This window comes from Wolffia australiana, chromosome 16, assembly GCF_029677425.1.
Source record: "Wolffia australiana isolate 7733 chromosome 16, ASM2967742v1".
Classification (NCBI taxonomy): domain Eukaryota; kingdom Viridiplantae; phylum Streptophyta; class Magnoliopsida; order Alismatales; family Araceae; genus Wolffia; species Wolffia australiana.
In genome coordinates, this window is record NC_135850.1 from 1,610,088 (window position 1) to 1,633,660 (window position 23,573).

At 43.3% G+C, this 23,573-nt stretch overlaps 1 protein-coding gene across 1 annotated transcript; it reads left to right on the forward strand.

Moving 5' to 3' along the window:
• Positions 1-18,945: 18,945 nt before the first annotated feature.
• On the forward strand, positions 18,946-22,534 carry LOC144713828 (AP2-like ethylene-responsive transcription factor ANT). Its single transcript, XM_078588538.1, has 9 exons — positions 18,946-19,673; positions 19,763-20,465; positions 20,544-20,626; positions 20,762-20,770; positions 20,871-20,959; positions 21,050-21,123; positions 21,520-21,570; positions 21,718-21,794; positions 21,861-22,534. The coding sequence occupies exons 1-9, from the start codon at positions 19,406-19,408 to the stop codon at positions 22,340-22,342; spliced, it is 1,836 nt and encodes a 611-aa protein (XP_078444664.1). The 5' UTR covers positions 18,946-19,405; the 3' UTR covers positions 22,343-22,534.
• The last annotated feature ends 1,039 nt before the right edge of the window (positions 22,535-23,573 follow it).

A 23,573-nucleotide genomic window follows, 5' to 3' on the forward strand; every position in this document is an offset into this window, starting at 1 on the left:
CGTCGGCTGTCGGCGGACTGCTCGAGCTGCTCGCGCGGCGAGAGCGGGTCGCCGTGTGCCGGCCGGGGAACGGGTCGGGAGCTGCGCGCCTTGCCATCTATGTATGCTAAATGATTAGTAGGCAATAACAAAAATAACAAAAAATGGCTTTAATTACCATATTTTAAAACCACGAAGCCAGTCTCAGAGAGTGGCCCGAACCGGACGGTCGGGCTAACGATCGTCCACTATCCCGTACCCCCCCAAGAGTTGAGATACAATGATGATGATGATGTGTTATCGTGCCCAGTTGATAGGGACAGGAGCAAGAAGTAGTGTGTGAGACATGAGCGATAGAGAGGGAGGAGCAATAAATAGTGGATGAGAGAAGGGTGTTGATAATCACCCCAAAACCCCACGTATATTGTAGGAATCATCCCATTGCATATTCTATATCAGAATTCACAATCAAATATGCAATGGGATTTTGCATACTATTGTGAATTTCAGATCCTATTGGAGGATCTGCACGACCAAACGACGCACCTCGCACGCCCGCTGCACGCCCCGCACCTGCTGATGACGACGTCGCGCGGCCCTCGCGCGCCAGTCGCCGCCAACCATACCCGCACGTGCCAGCCTGCCGCTAGGTCGAAGGCATGCCCAATAAGCCATAACAGGAAGGAACCATCTCTTGATGAGTGGCCTTCCTAAAACAACGAAACGATGAACGGTTCAAAAGGACGAGGCCCAAAACACATTAAAATTTCTCATCAATAAATATGTGATATGAAAAAAAAATCTTCAATTAATAGGAAATTTATTTTTTATTTCAATCCATAGATAAATCACGTGTATGATTGGAGAAATAAATATATTAGTTGCCTAATAATTAATATTTACAGAGGAAATGAGGGGTATCAAGGCGAAAGCTTTTTCTCCCTACCAAGATATGAAGAAGAGCATTCGAAGAAGATTGGTCGGTGTTGCTCGAGTGTCATTAACACTTGATGCGTGGACTTTGGATAGAGCAAGCAAGGGGTCGAACCACGGGGAGCTGCTAAGCAAGAATTTTTTCATAATTCAAATCGATTATTCTAATAATGATTTAATTTTGCATTTAATAGGCCTTAATCATGTTTAATTTTGTTTTGGAATTAATCAGTATCTGATTTTGCGCAGTTCGCTGACTGTTTGATCGTTCAATCAATATCTAGTACTTCTTTTATCACAAATTCATGAAAAATGAATTTATGCTCACTGCTTTGTCGAAATCCGAACCCGTAATCTGTACCACGGATCCGATTTTCGAGATTCAAGTGGTTTCTCTGATCTCCCCCAATCGCTTCTTCCTTCAAATTGAACACCCAAAAGTAGACATTCGGACCCGTCGTACCTTGCATCGCATCATTTGGTCGGGTTACATCGTCCCATCATGCGGGTCGGTCATATGCGTCCCTCGTATCGCATCCCTTGTGCCCCTTCACATGGGTCGCATACTCAATGCGGCCTTTTGCTGGGCGATTTCTTCTGCCGTTAGGCGAATCTAGCGGGGTACTCGTGTTGGAAGGTTTCCTCCGGGCACTCCCCCTAAGGAGTTTGGTGCTGTGAAGCTCTGTGAATTTTCCCCTACCGCTCGTTGACTTCCACTGCTCCGTCTTGATGTTGTCATCTCCAGCTGGGACAGCTTCAAGGCAGAGTATAAGGCGTAGTTAAGGTATGGTCTAGGTCTTTGCTAAAAGCTGGGACCGGACCAGGACCGCCAAACCAAAGGTAGAGTGGTATGCTTCAATCACATTACAATTATACACGATTTCAAATTTTTTAATTTGATTTATTCTGAGGCATTGCAGAAGTGTCCTGGTTCTCTAAGCAACGGGATGATAAATCGAATGCAAAGCCTCCATTGCCAAACATGATTTCTCAGTTTTCAATCCTTACTCCCGTCCTTGTCACTTCTTCTCATCTCTCTCTGCTCTTCTTCTCCTTCTTGTACATCCTTTTTCCGTGCTGTGCTCGGGGCTTACGCGTAACATTGGTGCCCGCGCGTGGCGCTTGGCGTTGGCGTGTGCACGCACACACCTATCAGGTCGCGTGCCCATTAGCAATTTAAATTAGGATTGAGAGTCTTTGAGTTTGGGCTTAAAATTCTAGAGAGAGAAAGTGAGCCTAATTGGTTTTAAAAAGTGTTTGTGATATGCAGTTCTGAAAGGTTCTTGATTTTAATTGGAAATTTAAATCAGGCATGAAGAGTCTTCGATTTAGGGAACACAAATCTAGAGAGAGAAAGTGAACCTAATCGGTTATATTAAATTTTAGTGATATCAAATTTTCAAATGTTATGTTACTATGCTTGGCAATTTAAATCACGCATTTGGAGTCTTTGCATTCGGGAACAAAACTCTAGAGAGAGAAAGTGAGCCTAATTGTTTTTTTATAAGTTTTTTCCATATCTGAAATTAAATTCTTTAAAAGTAGAATGTTGGAAATTTCCTTCAAATATGTAAGAACCCATGAAATTTAAATGATACTTTTAAAAATAGATTTACTCATTTTAGGCTTTAGAACACAGATATATTATCAGTTTAACTTAAATAAACATGTGAAGTTCTACAGATGAACCAAATAATTAGTGTGCTATAAAATTAATGCCAGAATACTGTATTAAAGTGAGAGAACACTATCATACTTTCGATAGTAAAACAAGAATACTAATTGATGTTTCATGATGAGAAATACTGAACACAAATTAAGGCCCATTAAATAAAAAATCAATTCATTTGGGCCGCGGCGGACGAGCTCATCGTCGTCATGAGAGCGTCCCCCTCTTCGCCCCCCACCGTCGTCACCTACAACATCCTCATCAACAGCGTCTGCCGGTACGGGCTGCTGGGCCGGGCCATCGAGCTGCTCGACCAGATGGTGTGCGACGGCTGCACCCCGAACATGGTCACGTACAACACCGTGCTGTGCACCATGTGCAAGGAGGGGCTGCTCGCCGAGGCCGCACAGATCCTGCACATGAATTCAAGACCAAAGTGATGTTTTCATTTGATAATAATATGTCTAGTACCCTATTTCACACTATTTGTCTTTAATACTTATCTTTGATAATAATATGTCTTCTACCCTATTTCACACTGTTTTTCTTTAATATTTATCTTTGATGATAATATGTCGAGTACCCTATTTCATTGCAAGCTTAATTTGATGAATTCAAGTCGCTCTTCAATGTGTAGAGGGTGAGATTGAATTCCTGATATTGTCATCTCGAGAGAGGTCAACGCTTAGAATCTGATTCAACTGGTGGGGTTAGATATGATGGTGTTGAGTGTGTTGTCATAATTCCTCTCACGTTTTGTTGTGGTTATTGTTTTCTTAAAATACGACCAAAGTAAGAGACAATGGACAAAATTTGAAGCGTAATGTCACTTCAGCTAGCCTACTCCGAATATCCAAACGAATATGACAGAGATAGTGATGTGATATGACGACGGCCGGGATCGATCGGCGTGTTTCACGTCACAGGGTTATGATGCGAATGTATGGGATGTAAGCCGAATGATGAGAAAATACGAATGAGCAGATAAGGACTTGACGGATAGCGACGTCGGCCGTACCGATCAATGAGAGACGAGTGAACCTAAGATCAAACTCCCAATGACCCGCTGGACCTACTAGGCGTCTACTAAGTGAGGGCATCTAACAGCCCTGGGCGTTGGCGTCCAAGTCGGATGACAGTCCGTCTACCACAAGAATCCCTATGCTCGACAAGGTGGCTAGTCCTATCCGATGATGTTCGAGAATATCACGGTAGCAGACGCGATAGGGGAAGACGAGACTGTCGAAGATAATAATACTGGAGTTTATAGAGGGGAGACGAGACTGACCTTTGTATCGCTTAGTCCAAGGCGTCCAAGTCGTCGAGCGGATGCTTAGTGTCGGGTCGCGGACGAGTGTCGTTGGCGAGACAAAACCGGTGCGGACGGTGCGGTCGTAACTACCAGCAGAGAGCTGAGTCCACGGGTGGCGTGCAACAAAAGTCGGAGCAGAGGGCGCACAAGGCGCGCAGCTGGCTGGCGACGGCGTAGTCGTGGGCGGGCAAGACAGCGAACCAAGTATCGTGGGAATAGTCGTGGGGGTGGGGCAGAAAACCAAGTAATCGGTTATGGCGTAGAGGGTGGGAATCAAGAAATCAAGAAAGATGAGGGCGAAGGGGAGAACGAAGGGGAATCAAGGAGATATGGTGAGATCAAGAAATCAAGAAATCATGAAATCAAGAATTCAAGAAATCAAGAAATCAAGAAATCAAGAAATCAAGAAATCAAGAAATCAAGAAATCAAGAAATCAAGAAATCAAGGGGAAAGAAAGTGGGCGATCAAGAAAGACAAGAGGATGCGGTTGGGGATCAAGAAACGATGGGGAAAGGAGGGTGGGCGATCAAGAAAGGCAAGACGAGGCGGTTGGGAATCAAGAAACGATGGGAGAAAGGAGGGTAGGCGATCAAGAAAGGCAAGACGAGGCGGTTGGGAATCAAGAAACGATGGGGAAAGGGGGGTGGGCGATCAAGAAAGGCAAGACGAGGCGGTTGGGAATCAAGAAACGATGGGGAAAGGAGGGTGGGCGATCAAGAAAGGCAAGACGAGGCGGTTGGGAATCAAGAAACGATGGGAGAAAGGAGGGTAGGCGATCAAGAAAGGCAAGACGAGGCGGTTGGGAATCAAGAAACGATGGGGAAAGGGGGGTGGGCGATCAAGAAAGGCAAGACGAGGCGGTTGGGAATCAAGAAACGATGGGGAAAGGGGGGTGGGCGATCAAGAAATGGTGGAAGGGTGGAAAAAGGTACCAAGAAATGGCTTTCTTGAACTGTAACAACCAAGAACCCTCCAAGAAAGAGGAGTTCTTGACGGATCTGGGGTGTGCTCCCTCGACGGAGCAGATTTCCCCGGTTGATGGCGTGTCGGCGACGCTTCTTGAATCTCCCAAGACCCCCGGAGTAATCTCGACGAAGGCCTCTTTCGATTCTTGATGGCGGCGGCTTCTTGAAACTCTTTCCTCGCACCGGAGTGATGTCGACGGCGCGCTTTAACACATCTCCCTCGGAGTGATCTCGACGGGGAGACGTGGGCTCTACCCACGGAGTGATCTCAACGTGGGGTGGGGCTAGCCAAACCCCCTACACTACTCTCTACGATAGGGAGACGGTGTGAATAAACTTTTCAACAATGACTCCAAGGTGTTCCTTGGGCATGCCATCCCCTTATATAGTGAGGATGGGTGCCAAGTGAACGTGGGAGAGGACGAACCGTCGCGAGACGTGGTTCGGCCTCCCTTACAAATTCAAAATACAAACATAAAAAGTAAAAATGACGAGGACGGGGCCCAACAACATTGGCCCAGTCCACGAATCCAAAAATACAAACACACATGAAAATGAGCATAAGTAAAAAGATAAAAGTTCTTACGCGGGGTACTTAAACCCCGGGTGGCGAGTGTCAGCGCGAGCTGCTCGGCGTGGCTGACGACATCCCGTCGCGTCATCCTCGAGATGGTTCTTCGTCATCGTGGCGTCGTCCTCAAGATGGTCCTCCATCAGATAGAATGAAAGAGGATGATAAATGTATGCACATCCTTACAAGACTTTCTAAACAAGAAGTTAGGATAAAGCACATGTGGAGAGTGATTGATTAATATAGTGAGGACATTATGAATGCGAGATGAAAAATTACTGGTCCATGTCCTTAGGGCGCCCGTCTCCTCCCTTATATAGGCGGTGGAAAATGGGCCCCTAAGTGGGCCTTGAATGGTCCATTTGGGGAGCCCTTATAAATGGGCTCCTCCTTACTAGCAAAGAAGAAAGCAAAGGGGAATAAAGGGGAAATTAGAGGGAAATAAGAAGAGGAAAAGGGGAGAATCAAGGGGGAAGGGGTTAGAGAGAAGCCCATCCCCCTCGACGGCAAACGATGGACGTTACTTTCATGAGGGGTTACATCAAGTGTATGTTATTTCAACTGAAATTGGTGTGGGTCTATTCTAAACATCACATCGTCTCCAATAGGGGCAGATATCCTGGTTAAAATGGGAGTTTTAGTTTTGGTATCACCCATAAAAACAAAACTATACATTCGTATTTGCTTATTTCTCAAAGCACCACTCTTCTAAATCCTCAAGTATATTTTACAACATCAACGTTAAAATGTGATCAATTGTTCTCATCACAGTGGTAACCGCTCACTTCTAACACTTTTATTAACCTCAAATCTATTCCCTATTGAGTTTATTCATGGATGGAGGTTGACTGATGATGTGATGGAGAGGGAAGCATAGATAAAAAATTATTGCGATTTATAAGATCTGGCAGTTCTTAATTCGATTATTATTGATCGTTAGTAAAGTAGGAAAGAGCGACATACGGATAGACATAAACATGGGTGGATAGATTATTAATATATATGTAGGTAGACATAACAGTCCGTTAATTAGAAGGGAGAAGAGAGAGAGAACGAGAGAGAGAGGGAGAGGGAGGACGGCGGTCGGAGCGCGTGGCGGCGACCACGACGATGGCACCAGCAATATGGGGAAGAGGGGAGAATTAGGGAAAGTTCTTCAAGATGAGGAAAAACTCAATTCTTGAATATAACTTTGCCAACTGTTTCTTGCAACATTGGCCTATACATATAGGCCTTGGATGAAAGAGAAAATGCGAGAAATAAAAATAGAAATAACGATGGGCGACGTGGTATCGTGTCACGTCAAAGAGACACTGGGCCTTTCTGTGTATTATATTGTGCATTGCTCTCTGGTTTACTTCAGTATTGAACCAGTTTGTAAGATAATATCTCTAGTGTTTTCATTGTCCTTTATGTGATATGTTTGAGACATAGAAGTCTGTTTGTAGTATTCATATACAACTGGGAGTATTGAACATTAGATCCCTCACCATAAAAACAAGAGCACCATAATAATAGAACTTTGGGCTGCTTGTGCCGCACGCACTAGGTCTAATCACAAGCATCATAGTGGCAAAACTTAATTGAATTTTTAGCTCAAGGCCCCGTTCAACCTCCGTTGCCATTGTTACGTTGTCCCAATCGCATCGAGAGTGGAGAGAAGTCATGGGGCTGAATAGATACCCTTAAGCTAGCCTTTTCCACCACTCCTGGCATTGTGCTACCCAACTTCATGGAACCCTGGGAAGCGGAAATGATGCTATCTGTATATGAGTTCAGCCAAACACTCAGTGGGGGGTTGGCAAACAGAAGTTGTCAAATGAAGTGCGGAGACAACCTTCTCAGATGCTTTGATGGGAGGGGGACCACAAGCCAAAGTTGTGGAGTTGAGGGCGACATTGAGTGAAGTGTTACTACTATACCTAGTATCATTCAACACTTCAAATCATAATTATCCAATAAATAAAATTTAGAGTATATTTAAGTAACATCTTAGATAATTCACATCATCAAAAGGGAGCATTGGTCTTTCTAATGAAGTTACAAACTTTCTAATATAGATAGGAGCCTCACCGCACATGCTTGAATGATACATAGTGGATATTCTGTGATTGATTGAGAGGAGAAGAGTGACTATCTTTTATTTTCAAGTGGGACAAAAGTTAGCGAGGAGTCTAAATGTTAAATAACCACCACCAGTGAATGGTTGACATAGATACAAAGAAATAAGAGAGCATCACCTGGATTATAGTATCGCCCCTGTGAAGTAGGTACAATCCTCCTGATCACCAGCTCTTTTCGAGATCATAAGGGAGTCTATCATGTGCACTCTAGATTTATATACTAGAGGTGTAGCTGATATCTTTAACACACCATTCTGATGTTTTTAGGTTCGCGAGGTGAATTGAGGAAGAAAGAGAATTGATCCCAGAGAATGAGTTCAACTTAAGAGATGTCAATAAAATATTGTAGAAAAACAGGAGAATATTGAGAAATAATAAAAAACAGGCTGATAAATAATCATAATAGATCCCCAAAATATGAGTTCAGAGTAAGAGATTAATCAAATATTGGAATAGAAGACAAGAACATGTAGATACCCTTAAGCTAGTGGAGTTTCTGGAATACTTAGAGTTCCATGCTGAATAATGCTTAAAAATATCCATCAGATAAATTTTACTGCATTAAAAAATTCCAGAAAAAATTTGTGTTCACTTCTATTCAAGTTCCATAAAAAATATGATTTTGTGAAACCCTAGGCGCCACCTCGGTGAAGTGTATCCGTGCAGCGCATTCGTTCTTTCTCTTTCTCTTCTTTTGGTTGTGGCCAACACTCCCCTTTGTCAATGCAGAGCTCTCGGAGGAAGCAGAAGTATGTGATCGAGGTGTTCTAGGCATCTTGAATTAAAAGTTCATCCTAAATGACGAGAAAGATAGATAAATCAATTGGGGGACAAAGATAGAGAGAAATCAGCATAAACATTTCCATATATTAGCTGATCCAATTTTATGCATTAACAGCAAAAATACCTCGGTTTATCCAAGACAACTTTGCTTCATAGATCAAACATGAATACCATGGTTTTAAAAATAGTTTTTTCCAGCTGTGTCACTATTAAACAAAACATTGTATGAAGTGATTTTCGGTCAGATCAGTACTCACCAACAAAATATACATCAGAGACATATAAGTATTCCACCAGTTCAATCATGAAAGCCAACTCAAGTTGACTGCGTATGATGCCTTTGAGTACATTAACGATTATTATCAACTCTGGAATCAGATGAATCTAACCAAGCTTCATATGTATGACCTAAATAAAATGGAATTTGATGATGCAAACTCGAGTTTAATTTTTTGTTGGCTGATGGTAACTGGAATTGGCTTCACATATCGTAAATAATCTGTCACGTGAAGCTGTTGACGCGAAGACTTGAAAATTTGTTTTGCATTTCTGCCCATGAATTAAATGTAATCCCTCAATTCTGATACCATGCAAAAGTTTTATCTTTTAAAGTCAATGGGAAATATTTCATTTTTAACGCTTTAGTAGATAGACCTGGTACATTTTGAGAAGAACACCTGATATGGAAGTCATCTAAAAATTCCAATGGGTTTTGTGAAGTGTGACCATTGAATTCAGGTAAAGAAATTATCGACACACATTAGACGTTGGTATGGGCATTGTAACTTATAATCGACCAAGTCGACCCAGCCCAATAGACCCTTTTAGATGACTACAAAACTTGATGCCTTAATTTCTTGAGCCCATTGAATGGTATTACTATGAAGTTTTCTCCGGGCCGATACGCCAGCTCTACGCGAAAGTTGCAGCTCTGGCGCCAGATTCGGATGAGGATCAAAGTGGAGGCGGATATAGGATGCTGAATTTCTCAGCCCAGCCTGGCACAAAACTGAAAGAAGAACACGATATAATCCCATATTGAAAAATTTTAGAATATAGCACACTATAAAAATTGCAACACATCTCTTATTTCGCATTAAAAAATACATACTTCTCTTGCATTTGTGGTCTCCTTGGGGCTATTGTGGGCCTTGGTGGTATCCTTGATGATTGTTGGGATTATTTGTGCTCGCCGACTGCTGGTTGGCTTGATTGCAGTGCGCTTGCTAGCTGGTGGCTGATCTTAAGAATGATTTTCTGAATTTTCTGAATTTTTTGGGAATTTTCCAATCATAGATTCTAAAAGAATATAATTTGTGAAACAGAATATCATTTTTTGGAATTTGTTGACATTAAATTTGGAACATTTCAACAACACATTCATTCTGCTTGGGGCATAAATATGAAGCATCAAATTTTGTTAAATATATACCACTTTATGAAAACCATTTGACGAATACATGGACAAAGATCACCCACTATTTGCCCTTAGTGTCACCACAATAATAGCCACAAAGATCAGCTATACTTATCGTATAAGTAGGATCAATTTATGTTATTCTATCTCAATAATTTGATGTCCATCTCGACTATCCATTGAATAAGAATGGCGCGGAGACGCGTTTGCCTGAACGCAAATGCATGCAAATGTAATGATGAATGAATGACGTCTATGACTGCAGAGTAGGTAGGCTGACACAGGTTAGGCTCTGATGCCAATTTGATGCAGGATGAAGCAATTGTACGTAGAGGCAGAGGTTTATTTAAATAAAAAACAGAACATAAATGTAAGACCAGATGAACTTATCATAAAATCAGATAGAAAATCTGTGGACGTAAAATATGAAAACATTTCTAGGGATAAAAACACAGTATAATGGCAGATGCACGAACTCCAGGAGCTGAGGAATGAAGCTTATGAAAACTCAATAATTTACAAAGCCAGGATGAAGCAGAAAATATACCACCACCTACAACAACATCATCGGAAAACCCGATTGCACCCACCGAACAGGAGTCACCAACTTAGGGTTTGGATTCCCAAAACTTGTCTCAACTTAGGGTTTGGATTCAAAATCAAGGATGTTCTCAGTGCGACCGTGTGCAGACCTATATGTTATGTTTAGAAAACCTAGGTGGATTTACAACGTTGGCTGAACTCATACGCAGATAGCATCATTTCCGCTTCCAAGGGTTCCATGAAGTTGGGTAGCACAAGGCCAGGAGTGGTGGAAAAGGCTAGCTTAAGGATAAATAAGATATATACACATACAACTTGAGGGGCTGGCAGATCAGACGAGCAACGCAGTCAATGCCGACGTCAACGAAGGTGGCTGGCACGGGGACTAGAGGCATTGGTGCACAGTTTTAAATTGTTGTTAGGTGAACGTAAAAAATATTGTTTCTTATATATTTTTCTAGCAATGAGTGTTGTTGCACGTGTAGCTAGCTTAGGTGCTGCTGCGCCCCAGCTCAGCCATCGTTGTCCACTTAAAACCCAAAATTTTATATTTATATATATATATATATATATATCTTTTTATTTCTTTCTTCAACTTTGACTTCCTCACTGCAAAATTCTAAACTTACATACTAGGGGGAGCATTAATATCATTATATTTAAATACATTTGTTCATTTTCTTTGCACAATCATTGAAGAAAGAAAAGGACAAAGAAAGAGACACAGGGGACCATTTTTAGATAGGTAATTTGTTTATAGTTTCTTATGCATTATGAATACCACTTTTGCAATGTTGCTTTTTTATGGATGTTGTGCCTTTTTCCTCTATTAATCGTCATAGAGGTTTATTGGCCATTATCGTCCTTAGAAGACTGAGTCGTCGACATGATGACTCTTGTCGCAACACCCTTTGGTGCGCCGGCCTCTGCCTTCGCCATGGTACCCATCGCCATGCCTCGGTGTCGCGCCCGCTGCTGCTTCGGCCTCCCCGTCGGCCTTTGCTGTTGCACTATCGTATAACACTTGTGCGATAACCCCTTGCCACTGACTTCCGGTTTCAACCCATCAGGTACCGTCATTTCCCCTTCTTTAGATTGCGGTATTATAACTTATTCTAGTGCTGTCTTTTGCTACTTGCTCCGCTGCCTGAATTCTATCGACGATTTATTAGGATTAGCCACTTTGTGTCGAGAGGTAGGGTTTTCTTGTGGTAACCGTTTGGTCATTTTTCAAAAGAGGTCAAGGACGCCACCGGACACGTCGTGTCCCTCACTTCGTGGACGTCTAGTTGATCCTTCCATGTCAGTGGGAGTATGACAGTAAAGGGGTCCACCTCAGAACCTCTGAAACCAAAAATAATGAATTCATTTAGGGCAGATGAATAGAAGGTAAGAAACGCCATTTGCTCCATCAATAGTAAAAAAAAAATGAATGCGAATACTAAGCAAAAAAGTTAGAGAAAACTCTCCAGAGTATGTGTGACAACTACATTGTGTTGATCGTAACATAATTCATTAATGTCAAAACAAACTTCACAGGCATATACCTCTACCAGACTTATTAATAAGGTAGAGGCCTGAAATACACCTATAAATCAAATACATCTATAACTCAAATACACCTATAACTCCACCAAAGAGAAGGAAGTTTGAGGGGTGAAAGGGGCTAATCCACCTTGTCAATCTTTCGGATTCAGTTTGAGCGGGGTTGTTCATTACAGTCTATTTTGAGCATTTGTCGACAAGCAGTGATCCACGGTGATTGGGAATGAACTTGCCCAATTGACTCAATCTGGAACGGGCAGAGATCCAGGCTGAACGATCATGAAGTAGACACCACCAAGCCGTCAGGTGGTTTCCGCCGTTCAGGAACGATCGGTGAAGTAGTGCAGATTGAGCATGTCTTCGATTTGGGGCAGGAGATCCCTTGCCAAAATTGGGCGTGGAGCTATTTCAGTCTCAAACGGTCAATGCCAATCCAAAAGAGAGAGAGGCAGACAGAACTGTTCGGCGATCAGCAAGCTCTCATCCACATCTCTCATCCACTACTTACCAATCTCTCATCCACTGATCCAACTATCACAGAAACGAGAACCCCTCTTGAATGTTGTAAAGGTACCAATAGGGTCCTGGAAAACTTTGAGCAGTAAGAAGGCCACCACACGAAATTTATGTGGAACTGGTAATGATAGATGGCACTTTTTATATACAATCCGTTCTTTTCTTTATTACCATCATTAGGTATTTTGTTTCTTTTTTTGGTGCAAGTTCGTTTGCTACTTCTAAATATGTCCTTGCACAACTGATGTTTTGTTATTTCTTAAGTGGTATTATGCTGGTCTCTTATATCATTACCACCTCTGTCTAATTTTGCTCTTCAACTTCATAAAACCTCCTCTTCTGTCCTCTTCTGGCCCAATAATCTATATTGGGCTTCTAAATTAATTAACTATATGATCATCCGAGGTGCAGGGTTGCTACAGAATAGACAAACTAGGTATACCAAATAAGAAGTACACTAAAATATGGACTAGAAGAAGATCGATACCACCCAGTAGAAGTATGCAGTCTTGAGAGATGGTTTAAGATGATGGGAAAAGGTATAACATAAGAAAGATTATGCAACACAAAATGTCACAATACAATTGTCAGAACATAATTGACTATCCGGGTATTTTGTATGTATTTCCAATGTCCATGACAACTTGACCTCTCTGGACAAATAAAAGTTATTGGGTCACTTAAGTCATTAACTTCATTAAAATATATTTGAGTAAATAGGAGAATATCCGAGGAAATGACTTGAGTTGAAGCTAAAAATTATTATAATTTTACTATCTAGAAACAAAACAAAGTATAATGACAGATTAAGGTATGACGGTTAATTGTGCCCTAGCTCATTTGGGAGCCTAGTGCACATGAAGGATTACATGTTGGTGGTAAAAGTTCCATGTGAGAGTTGACCTACTACTTTATATCTTCTAGGCCATGAGGTATAGCTTTCATACCCCACAGGCCGATAACTCCAACTATTAATCAGGTTGAATTTGTTATTGATTAATCAATCTATATGTTGATGTAGCTAATGTTGGGTTCTAATGGATTTGATTGAATGAATGAAATTGAACTCACAATCAGATAATCAAGTATTTAATTGTGAATTCCAGATTTATTCTAAAGTGATAGTCAACCATAGGAATATTCTAAAAAATTTCAATCATACTGTCACTGTGATATACGTGGAACATCACTGTGATAGTCAATCATACTGGGAACTTGATAAGAATTCCAGATTTATCATTGTGATATCCCAAAACCCCATGTATATGATCCACAGTATTTTATTCGCCCCACGTCAAGTGCAGATCCTCCAATAGAAATTTTAATAAGGTTAGACTAGTAAAATTAAACACCTACCTTATACTCGTTAAGAGAAATAGTGCATGGTTGCCAACCCTAGTCGGGCGACCATCGCGTCCGAGATGGCTTTGACGCAACTACCACTATCCACCATCAACTCGCACACTTTTTCCTTGATCCGAACAATGTGTAACCAAGTTCAAACCCCTGTAACTCTTTGAAAACTCAACCAACAGATCCGATTGTAAATTCTTTAGACTTTTATGTTTAAATATGTTTATATTCAACCTTTGGTCCTTAAAAATCAAGTATACTTTTCATTCACCTACCAAATGAAATGATTCTACTTAGAACAATTGTATAACACAAAATCTTCAAAATAAGATCAAATATATCTCAATAGATCAATCTTTATCCTTCTTAGTTGACTGCATGATCCCCACGTATCCAAGTTCAAACCCGTGTAACTTGTTGAAAACTCAACCAACAGATCTGATTGTATTTTTTTAATCAAAACTTTGTTATCCTTTTCTTCCTAATCACTAATAAACAATATTGTCCTCCTTTTACATGCATTTGCCATCAGAGTTGACAATTGTAGTAATAATAGTACTATGGTGGATACCTTAGAAAGGCTATTGAAGGATATTGGCTCCAAGCTCAACAAGAAACACCATGCAACATGTATGGCTCATGTTTTAAACCTGTATATGTAGTGAGGCTTGAGGAGATATACGAGTTGTTCGAGGAGGCTGATCAAAGAGCTGGCGAGACATGCGTCTGGAGATCATTCGTCTCGGTCAGACGTTTGCTTCCCAAGATCTGCACTCGCAGCGACCAAAGCTCTGCGCTCAAGGACGTAACCTGTGTAAGAAATAATAAGAACCGCAGGAAGATCAAAACATGTATAGTTTTTGGAGTTACGAATAAGACCGATAAGACAACAGTCATGTGAAAGAGATGCTTGAAAAACAAGGGGGGAATGCACGTATCGGTATCTTAAGGATGAAAGAGGATTCAACAGAAAATTTCTCAACTTGATGACTCCGAAGAGAGTGACCAGTTTATGATGAATTTTTTTCTTGAATATGAGGATGTTTTCAAACATGAATGTCTTTCTAAGGCTATGATAATGGATAAGCATGCCTTAATTTAATAGCAATTCCACTTCAAATCAGAGTTATTTGAAGCTTTTTCATTTTCTAGTTTGATTTCTATTTTATTGTATGCCCTATACAATACGCTATATTAATTTTTGATCAGTTTAGGACTTAAGGATTTATGTGTAAAATGACCAGCGATCCTCGTTGGCAACGACGTGGCCTCATCACAGCCGTCGGATGAGAATATGAGGCGGGTAGTGATAGCAGCCATTGGGCAGTAAGTTTACCGCCTGTGCGACGCATACAAAGCTATAGGATCATATTTACTTGTTTTTGTTTATTAAATTAGTTATATCTGTATGTTATCAAGTTTAAAATGATTAAATCTATTTTTAGAAAAATGTTCTGAATTCTCTGCATTTTATGAATTTTTAGAAATAAATCCAGGATCAAATGTGGAAGTATAGAAATAATAATAATAGAAGGAAAAATAAACGCTTAGGAGCAAATAGGCGTCTTAAGAAATCGTTTGATACTAACAGGACCTAACAAGGTTGTTCAATAAAGTTTGGGCTTCTTGGGCTTTTAGGATTGGCCCAAGTAAGTGATTTTCAGTCCTCCGAGAATTTGGCCTTCATCTTGTAGAGGATAAGTCAGTCAGCTTAATCAGGTGCCTTCCTTGTTGGATTTCATCTAAATCTGTACTCATTTAAATGAAGGATAAAATCCAATCCACTTATTCTCTGAATCAAGTGGGGTTAGTAAAAATCATGCGTTGAATGGTAAATATGTAACTAATGCTTGCACATAACGGTAAAGAAGTATTATGTGATGTGTGACCCATGAAGGTAGGAAGCATTATCTTAGGTCACCCATGGTTATATGATAATGACCTACACATTTTCGGTAGGAGTAATACTTGCTCATTCCTCTATCAGGGTAAGAAAATTACATGGCACCCATATACACACAACCCATAGAAACCTTCACCAAAATCTAGGTCATTAGGTCTATGCATTCTCAATGGGCGCCACTTTCAGAAGGAGATAGATGGTGAGATGTCTATTTGTCTTCAAAATCATACTTGAATTTTTCCTGCTTTAAAGGCCTAGTAAAAAAAAGTGTTTTCTACCCTATCAATTTTTCTTGGTGTTCATTATCAATTAAAGTTGGAGAGAGTGAGAGGGAAAGAGAGAGGTGGTTTATTTTTGGGGTATACAGCGTCATTTTTAAAAGTGAATCAGGAAGCAAGACACGCATGACGTATCCGTCTTATTTTCGGTTCTTTTATTGATCCTTTAGTCACCTTAATTTCCTTCTCAACAGTCGCATCGTTTTAAAATCCGGTCGGATTTTAGAGTCCTAGTTGGCTGCAGACCCAAATAAGCTTTTCTTTTAGTGTCATAGATGACACCCAGATGAGAGAGTAAAAAACATTAACTCATCAATGATGTCATCAATTACGAATTAAAGCGACCCCTGGTCGCGATTTCCGGCGGGATCATTTATGAACGGGCGTTAGAGTAGAGATATGGGGAGATCAAAGAGATGCAGAGATTAGCAGGGAAAGATAGCAAGAAGCAAGGAGAAATGGAAAAGGAAGCGAAAAGAGAGAGAAAGAAATAACAGAGAGAGATCACCACCATTCATCATGTTCTAAATTTCTAATCCACGGGGACCATAACCACCATCTACCATACAAGATGATCAAGGCTTTCCTTGCATTCAAATTACGATCGGGGATTATATAAATAGGATGTTGGGTATTTTTAAGGAAACAGGATCGAAAGAAAATTGACTTTTAAGAACGGGTCCGCGCGTGACGTCTGAACACTGATAGAGCTCGCTGCTCGCGCTGAACAGTGAGGGTTGCTGCGCTAGAGCAGCGTCTGTGGAGGTTTGTTCTTGCAGACATCGTCTGTTCACGGTGCAAGTCCTGACGAATTTATTGGCCATGTAAAGCCGAAGTCTTTTATCGTTTTGGTGTGGTGTTGAATGTGCCCGGACCACTCGTTGACCTTGGAATATCAGCATAGCGGGCGGCCCAACGCCACCAGTTCCCTTTCAAATGGGTTTCAGAGGTCAATCGTTTACCCCTCTCTCTCTCTCACTCTCTCTATCCCATATCCTCTGTTTATGCCTTATCCGATAACTCTCCCTTTTTCTTTAGCGGAGACGCTTTCAGAAAATCGGAGCGTTTCAAGATTATTTCTCCCTCTCATCCGAAAACCCGAGGGAGAAATAGTATACCATAAAAATACTATTTATTCCGTTGATAAAGTCTACGTTAATGTGAAGTTTAGTTGAATACAAAGATATCACATTATGATTTTGTGAAGCTAATTCTCTCAACGCACGGTGTCCTAGGTTTATAGAGACGCGCGCCGAGACTCTGCCAAACTCTAAAGACTTTCATGGAGAGACTTCACAGGTTCATACGTGTCCCCGTCCACTTGCAGGCTATCGTGTGAGCGCAGCACCTGGCATCCAGCAGCGCGAGAGGAGCTAGTTCAAGAGCTGAGCCCCACTTCTCCACCCAGCCAACCCTAAAAATTTGTTGTACATCTCTCTCTCTCTCTCTCTCTCTCTCTCTCTCTCTCTCTCTCTCTCTCTCTCTGTGCTGAAGACCATCATATCTCACTGTCTTTCTTCTGAAGACTATCATAGATACATATATCTCTCTCTTCTGAAGACCATCATATCCCACTGTCTTTCTTCTGAAGACCATCATACATACATATCTATCTCTCTCTCCTGAAGACCAATATATCTCACTGTCTCTCTGCTGAAGACCATCATATATACATATATATCTCTCTCTTCTGAAGACCACCTCTCTCTCTCTCTCTCTTTCTGTATATCATCTGAAGATCACCATCCATCTCTCGCTCTCCTTCTGAGAGACCCGGCTCCTCTAGCTATCTATTAATTTCCCCCCCTTGCCGCTGGTGCCTCTGAAACTACACCATGCTGTTTGCATGCTGGTTCTATTACGTCGTTAATAAATAAATGGGCAGGTCCACGATGCGGGTTCTGGCCAGAGACGTCCCGTCAATGGCATCCCTGGCCACTGGCTGAAGGATGACGCACTGGCTGAAAAACGCACTCTTTGAAGGATGACGATTTCCGCGGGAAATCATTTGAGAGTTCAAATCTCGATAGTGTGAATAAAAACATAATTCCAAATACTGGTAGGTATTATCCTCTAACTTTAACTTTCAGGTTAATGCGGGTTTCGTGATGAGCGCCTGAGTTGTTCACCAAGTTGGCCATCTTGCGCTTAAAAAAACCATAGAAAACAGGGAGAGCGAAAGAGAGCACGAGAGAGACGGGGTCTGCGACCGGGATGGACGTGCAGAGACAGGGTAATCAGAAGAGAAAGAAAGGAGGACGGAGGCATAAACAATAGAGGGATATTAAAGAACTGAGAGGCGTGGAGATAGAAACAGACAGTGATAGAAAGAGAGAATCAGAAGAGAAAGAGAGAGACGGTGACGGAGACAAAAAAATAAAGGGATATTATAAAACTGACGTTGGGATATAGAAACAAACAGTGATAGAAAGAGAGAATCAGAAGAGAGAGATAGGGATAGGTAGTGGCGGCGGCGGAGATAGAGAGGGAGAGTAGCAGGAGTCTCTAGGGTGACGCCAAGACGTAGCAAACTTGGAACTCCCAGCATGTGGGTTGGAGGCAAAGTGCAAACCCGTAGGTTAATGGTAGAATTATGAAGAAAACTGAGAAATACGGGAGAATTTCTACGCTTTCTTGATCCGCTCGCAAGAGTATAGGAGATGGAAAACTAGACTCGTAGGCAGAAGATGACGCGAGATTCTTCTTTGCGCCAGAAAACCCCTGACTCTAGCTCTCGCTTTTGACAATGGTTACTAACATAGCTTCGTAGGCGGCGGGGCACTTGCATCCCGAGGTGACGGCGGCCGGAGACGGGCCTCCGGCGATGGAGGCTTTGTCTCATTAAGAGCGAATCACGAGGAGAGTAGATAGCTTCTCGACGGCTGCGATGCGGGTCCTGTCAAGAGAGGACGGCTTAGTCTCCGCTGGATCTTTTCACCCCACTTCCGGCGTAGACAAGCCAATCGACTGGTTCGAATGAGCAGGAAAAGAGGGTGATGCTGCGACTCCGAGAATCAAGAGGGTTTTTTGAATAAATATGTCCATCGGCGGTGCTCCTTGCGCCGCAGCCGATACGGCGCTGCGAGGCGTATCTATGAGGATTGAGGAATACTCCCTCCTTTTCAAGCTGGGTTAGTGGAATTCGAGACCAGGTGGGATGAGTTTTAGAGAGAGAGATATCATAGAAAGAGAGAGAGAGAGAGAGCAGACCAAAGGTCGCTTCGGGGGTGTTTAATTATATGTCGGCAAAGTTTCAGCAGAGAGCCCAACTCCCCGGCAGTAACGATGGTCCCCTCGAGCTTCCTCCTCGGTCCATGAGAGAAGGAATGAGAACCTGCCCTGCAGTATAAAATAGAGGAGAGGGCCGTAGAGAAGGACGTTGGGGAGTGAGCAAGGGGAAAACATCGAGAGATATAGCAGGAGAAGAGAAGCGGAGAAGGTAGAGAGGCGAGCGACGGGCGGTTAACTGTGTCTCTTTTTGGGGTTTTGAGCTACTGTGGCGCTCCTGTTTCCTATGCGAATGATGAATATGAGCAACTGGTTGGGCTTCTCTTTGTCTCCCAATCATCATCATCAACAACGCGGCCATCCAAACGGCAGCGAGCCCGGCCGAGAAGGCCCCCCTTGCAACTGCGACGATGCAACCTTCGCCACCGCCACAGCTGGCGGCGCCGCCGCCGACGGCAGGGTTCCGTTTGGCGAGCCGTTGTCTAGTATTCCTCTCCGTTCCGACGGGTCTGTTTGCGTCATGGACGTATTCTCCGGCAACGCCTCCGGCGGAGGTGAGATTATAGCACCGTCCTGATTACAATCCCTCTTTTACCTCGTCAAACTGTCGAAAAGTTCGTCTTTTTTTCTTTTTTGTTGGTAGATTCATGGAGATACGGAGACCCAATCTCTACGGCGGCCTCGTGCAATTCCCCTCACGTTAAGCCGTCCCAAGACAAAGGACCGAAGCTCGAAGACTTCCTTGGCGAGCACCCTGCTCATCAGCAACCCATTACTTCTTACGCGGACATCTTCTACAACAACTCAGCCGACGGCGGCGGAATCAACATGAACTTGCCGGCGAGCTTTGCCGTCAACATGGACCGAGAAACGGGGGAGGCCATGTCAAATCACTACTCCATGTATCAGCCCTTCCCCCACCAGCATTCTCACTCGTTTGAAGAAGCCCAAGGGTTGAGGGCCCAGTTCTTCATGCCTCCGGTTAACGTTCATGGCGGAGGACCCCATCCGGTCAACGTCTCTGAAACCCTATATGCTTCTGGTTATGACGCCACGAGCTCTATTGCCGGATTCAAGTCATGGCTGAGGCAGAGCAACGACTATTTGCCCGAGAAGATAATGCCGGAGTCCGATAAATGCAACTATCAATCTCTGTCTTTGACGATGAGCAATAATATTCAGATGGAATGCACCGCCGGCGATGCGATGGGGTCTTCCGCTCCTAATCTGCCGATTGCCGATGACCGGAAGCGCCAGGCGGAGAAGATCAACAGTCGCGAATCGCTTCCTCGGAAGTCGATCGAGACGTTTGGGCAACGGACTTCGCAATACCGAGGTGTCACCAGGTAGCCCTCAAAGAGTAATTACTCTCTTTCCGATTGTTTGATTGTAGATTTTACAATTTTGCATGTTTCCTGATTAAGACATCGTTGGACTGGACGATATGAGGCTCATTTGTGGGACAACAGTTGTCGCAAGGAAGGCCAGACCAGGAAAGGCAGACAAGGTTTGCTGCTTCTGGCTCTCTCTATCTCTTACCTCTCACTCTTGTTTTTGGTTGAATAGTTTAACTCAGCTACTGTATCATTGTTCAACTTTGGCATTTCTTTGACGCGCTGAACGCATGGAATTACTCCGCCAGTTTATCTAGGTGAGGGCTACAACGAATAGACAGCTGTGTTATAAGTTTTTCTTTGATAGCAGCTGTACTCACTTGTAGTATTGTTCTTGACATTTGTAATAATGATCAGGGGGCTACGACAAGGAAGAGAAAGCAGCAAGGGCCTACGATCTCGCTGCTCTCAAGTACTGGGGCCCAACAACGCACATAAACTTTCCGGTGCGTTAGATTCTACATACATCATCCGGGAAATTTTTCAAGTTTCAATAATCGTTATCTTTTAATGTTGTTCTTTGGTTTTTGCTCCAGTTGAGTACGTACGAAAAGGAGGTCGAGGAGATGAAGCACATGACGAGACAGGAGTTCGTGGCGTATTTAAGAAGGTATGTCTTTTCTTTTGTTGTTTTGATGCATCTTCATCACTTTTGGGGAGAAATTCGTTCCATTCTATTCAAAAATAGTGGTACATTCGATGATGTCCCTTCAACGGAGAGCTCCGCTGTTCGATCGATGTGCTATTTTCGGAGATACTGTGAGTCTGTGACCACGAATCCGATTTTACGGAGTTGGTGACTTGCCTTAAATGTCGTTATCTGATTCTCTATCGCCACTTTTTCGTTTGTCAGTTAAATTCTCCTCTGCGAAATAGTGCTATCATTAAATGCCGCATGAATCTTACAACCCGAGTCTATGCATACTTTTCGTTATGTCTTTCTCACATTGGTGAAATCTTCGCGATCCGAGTAGTAGATCCAAACGCTCTCCATCTTTCTCAACAGAAACAGTAGCGGGTTCTCAAGGGGCGCATCAATGTACCGTGGGGTGACGAGGTACTGCTAGAATCTTAAACTTTTGCATTTATAGCGCGTTCCCAACTTTTTTTTTACCAGACTGGTTCTCGTGTTTCAATTTTCTCCTTAAACCCATTTATTTCATACTTTCGCTATTGTAATTCCCTATTTCGTATCTTCAAACAGGCACCATCAGCATGGAAGGTGGCAAGCTCGGATCGGTAGAGTTGCTGGCAATAAGGACCTGTACTTGGGAACTTTCAGTGAGTAACTTCCTCCTATAATTTTTCTTTCTAATCGACGAACATATCTGTAACGTTCATTTGCAGGCACGCAGGAGGAAGCAGCGGAAGCGTACGATATTGCCGCCATTAAATTCCGGGGGGTAAACGCGGTGACCAACTTCGACATTAGCAGATACGACGTGAAGCGAATCTGCGCCAGCTCCACGCTCATCGCTGGCGACCTCGCAAAGCGCTCGCCTGGATCAGACGCAGTACAAACGCTCGGCGGTGCACCGGCGGTCTTGGCCCTGCCCGCTGCCGATGAATCGCCGCTGACGGCAAGTGCAATCGCGTCGCCCATGAGCAACTCGAGCTCGTCTATGGACAAGAGAGAAAGCCCAGCGAGCTCCGCGACCCAGCAGGGCGACTGCGGCGACCTCTCTCAGGCCTTCTTCCTTCCATCCAATGGAGTGACGAACTCCGGCGATGGAGCGACGAACGTCAATTGGATGACGGCCGGGACGTCCCGGACCCCCGTCTTCCCCGTAGTTCATCCGCTCCCGATGTTCGCTCTCTGGAACGAGTGAGGGCATCACCACGTTCATCGATTCCGCTTTTGGTCGTAGGAATTAAAGAACAGTGGATCGAGCTACGTACGAAGAGGACGACTCTCGTCATCTTCTGTATATGTTATCCTACAGATAACGATTTTTGCAGTGGCCCGATGACGGCATGTTTACCAAGCTTCAAATCAGTTCATTTCCATGAGCGTTCTTGCACGGATCCCAAACCCCTTCGCTGTTCCATTGTTTTAAACTGTTCCATTACCAAATAGTCTCCCTTTCGTCTATTCCCTAACACGTACCGGACGAGACGACGAGCCATTGATAACCGACGTGATACTCAGGCAGAAATTGCCAATTTAGGAAATCAGAAAGGGAAATGAATTCCCACTTGACATTTTTTCTGGATGGGGAGCATCTATCTCATCGAGAGTTTGTCGTCTGGGAGGCGTTTTGTCATATTCAGGTTCCTCTCTCCTTGCGTAAATTTGCCAGGTGGCGTCGTGCGGATACAAGCGGGTGAAAGAAGAGAGGTTTTACCGTACGCTGGCCAGGGCAGGAGATCTAACAGTAGATTTATTTCCCCCTCCTCCCTCCTCTCATCGACTGAATCCGCTTCAGTCTGTCTCCCGCAGACAAAATCTAGAGGACAAGACAGTGAGATATCTCACATCAAGATACATTTACTGCCCTCTTCTCTCTCTCTCACCGCATTGCCCGTTCAAACGTCCTTTCTCAACTGCGGCGAACCCAGGGAAGCAGGCGCGCTTGATCGGCTCGTGAGCGTGTTCAGCGGTAAATTGGACGAGTGGGCGAAGGAAGGGCACGTTCTGTCTCTCTCTAACGCTGCGATAATGCGTGACGGCTTGTCTTCTTTAACTCGTGCGAAGATTCTTCGTCTTGCGTCAAACCCTAGAGGTATGGGCTCGTCCGGAAGGCCACTCTGATGGGCTCTCCTCGTATTAGGGAGAGATGATTTCTCCCTATCTCTCTGGTTAAAGTCGAAACTATACACACAATAACACTATGTACCTTCTTAGTCTCAGCCTTTCTCTCATCAGCGCGGTGGACTTTAGTGCAGGCCGCTTCATGAAAGCGGTTCCTCCAGTTCGTTCATTTTTGGCTGTACTCTACGAGCTGCCGAACCCTCTGTCTCTCTTCTCGTGAGATGTGATTGAGTTCCTTCCACTCGGGCTGGTCCCGAAGGCCTGTCGAGCCCTCTTCTAGTCGTCGTTGTTCTTTGTTCTTTCTTCCT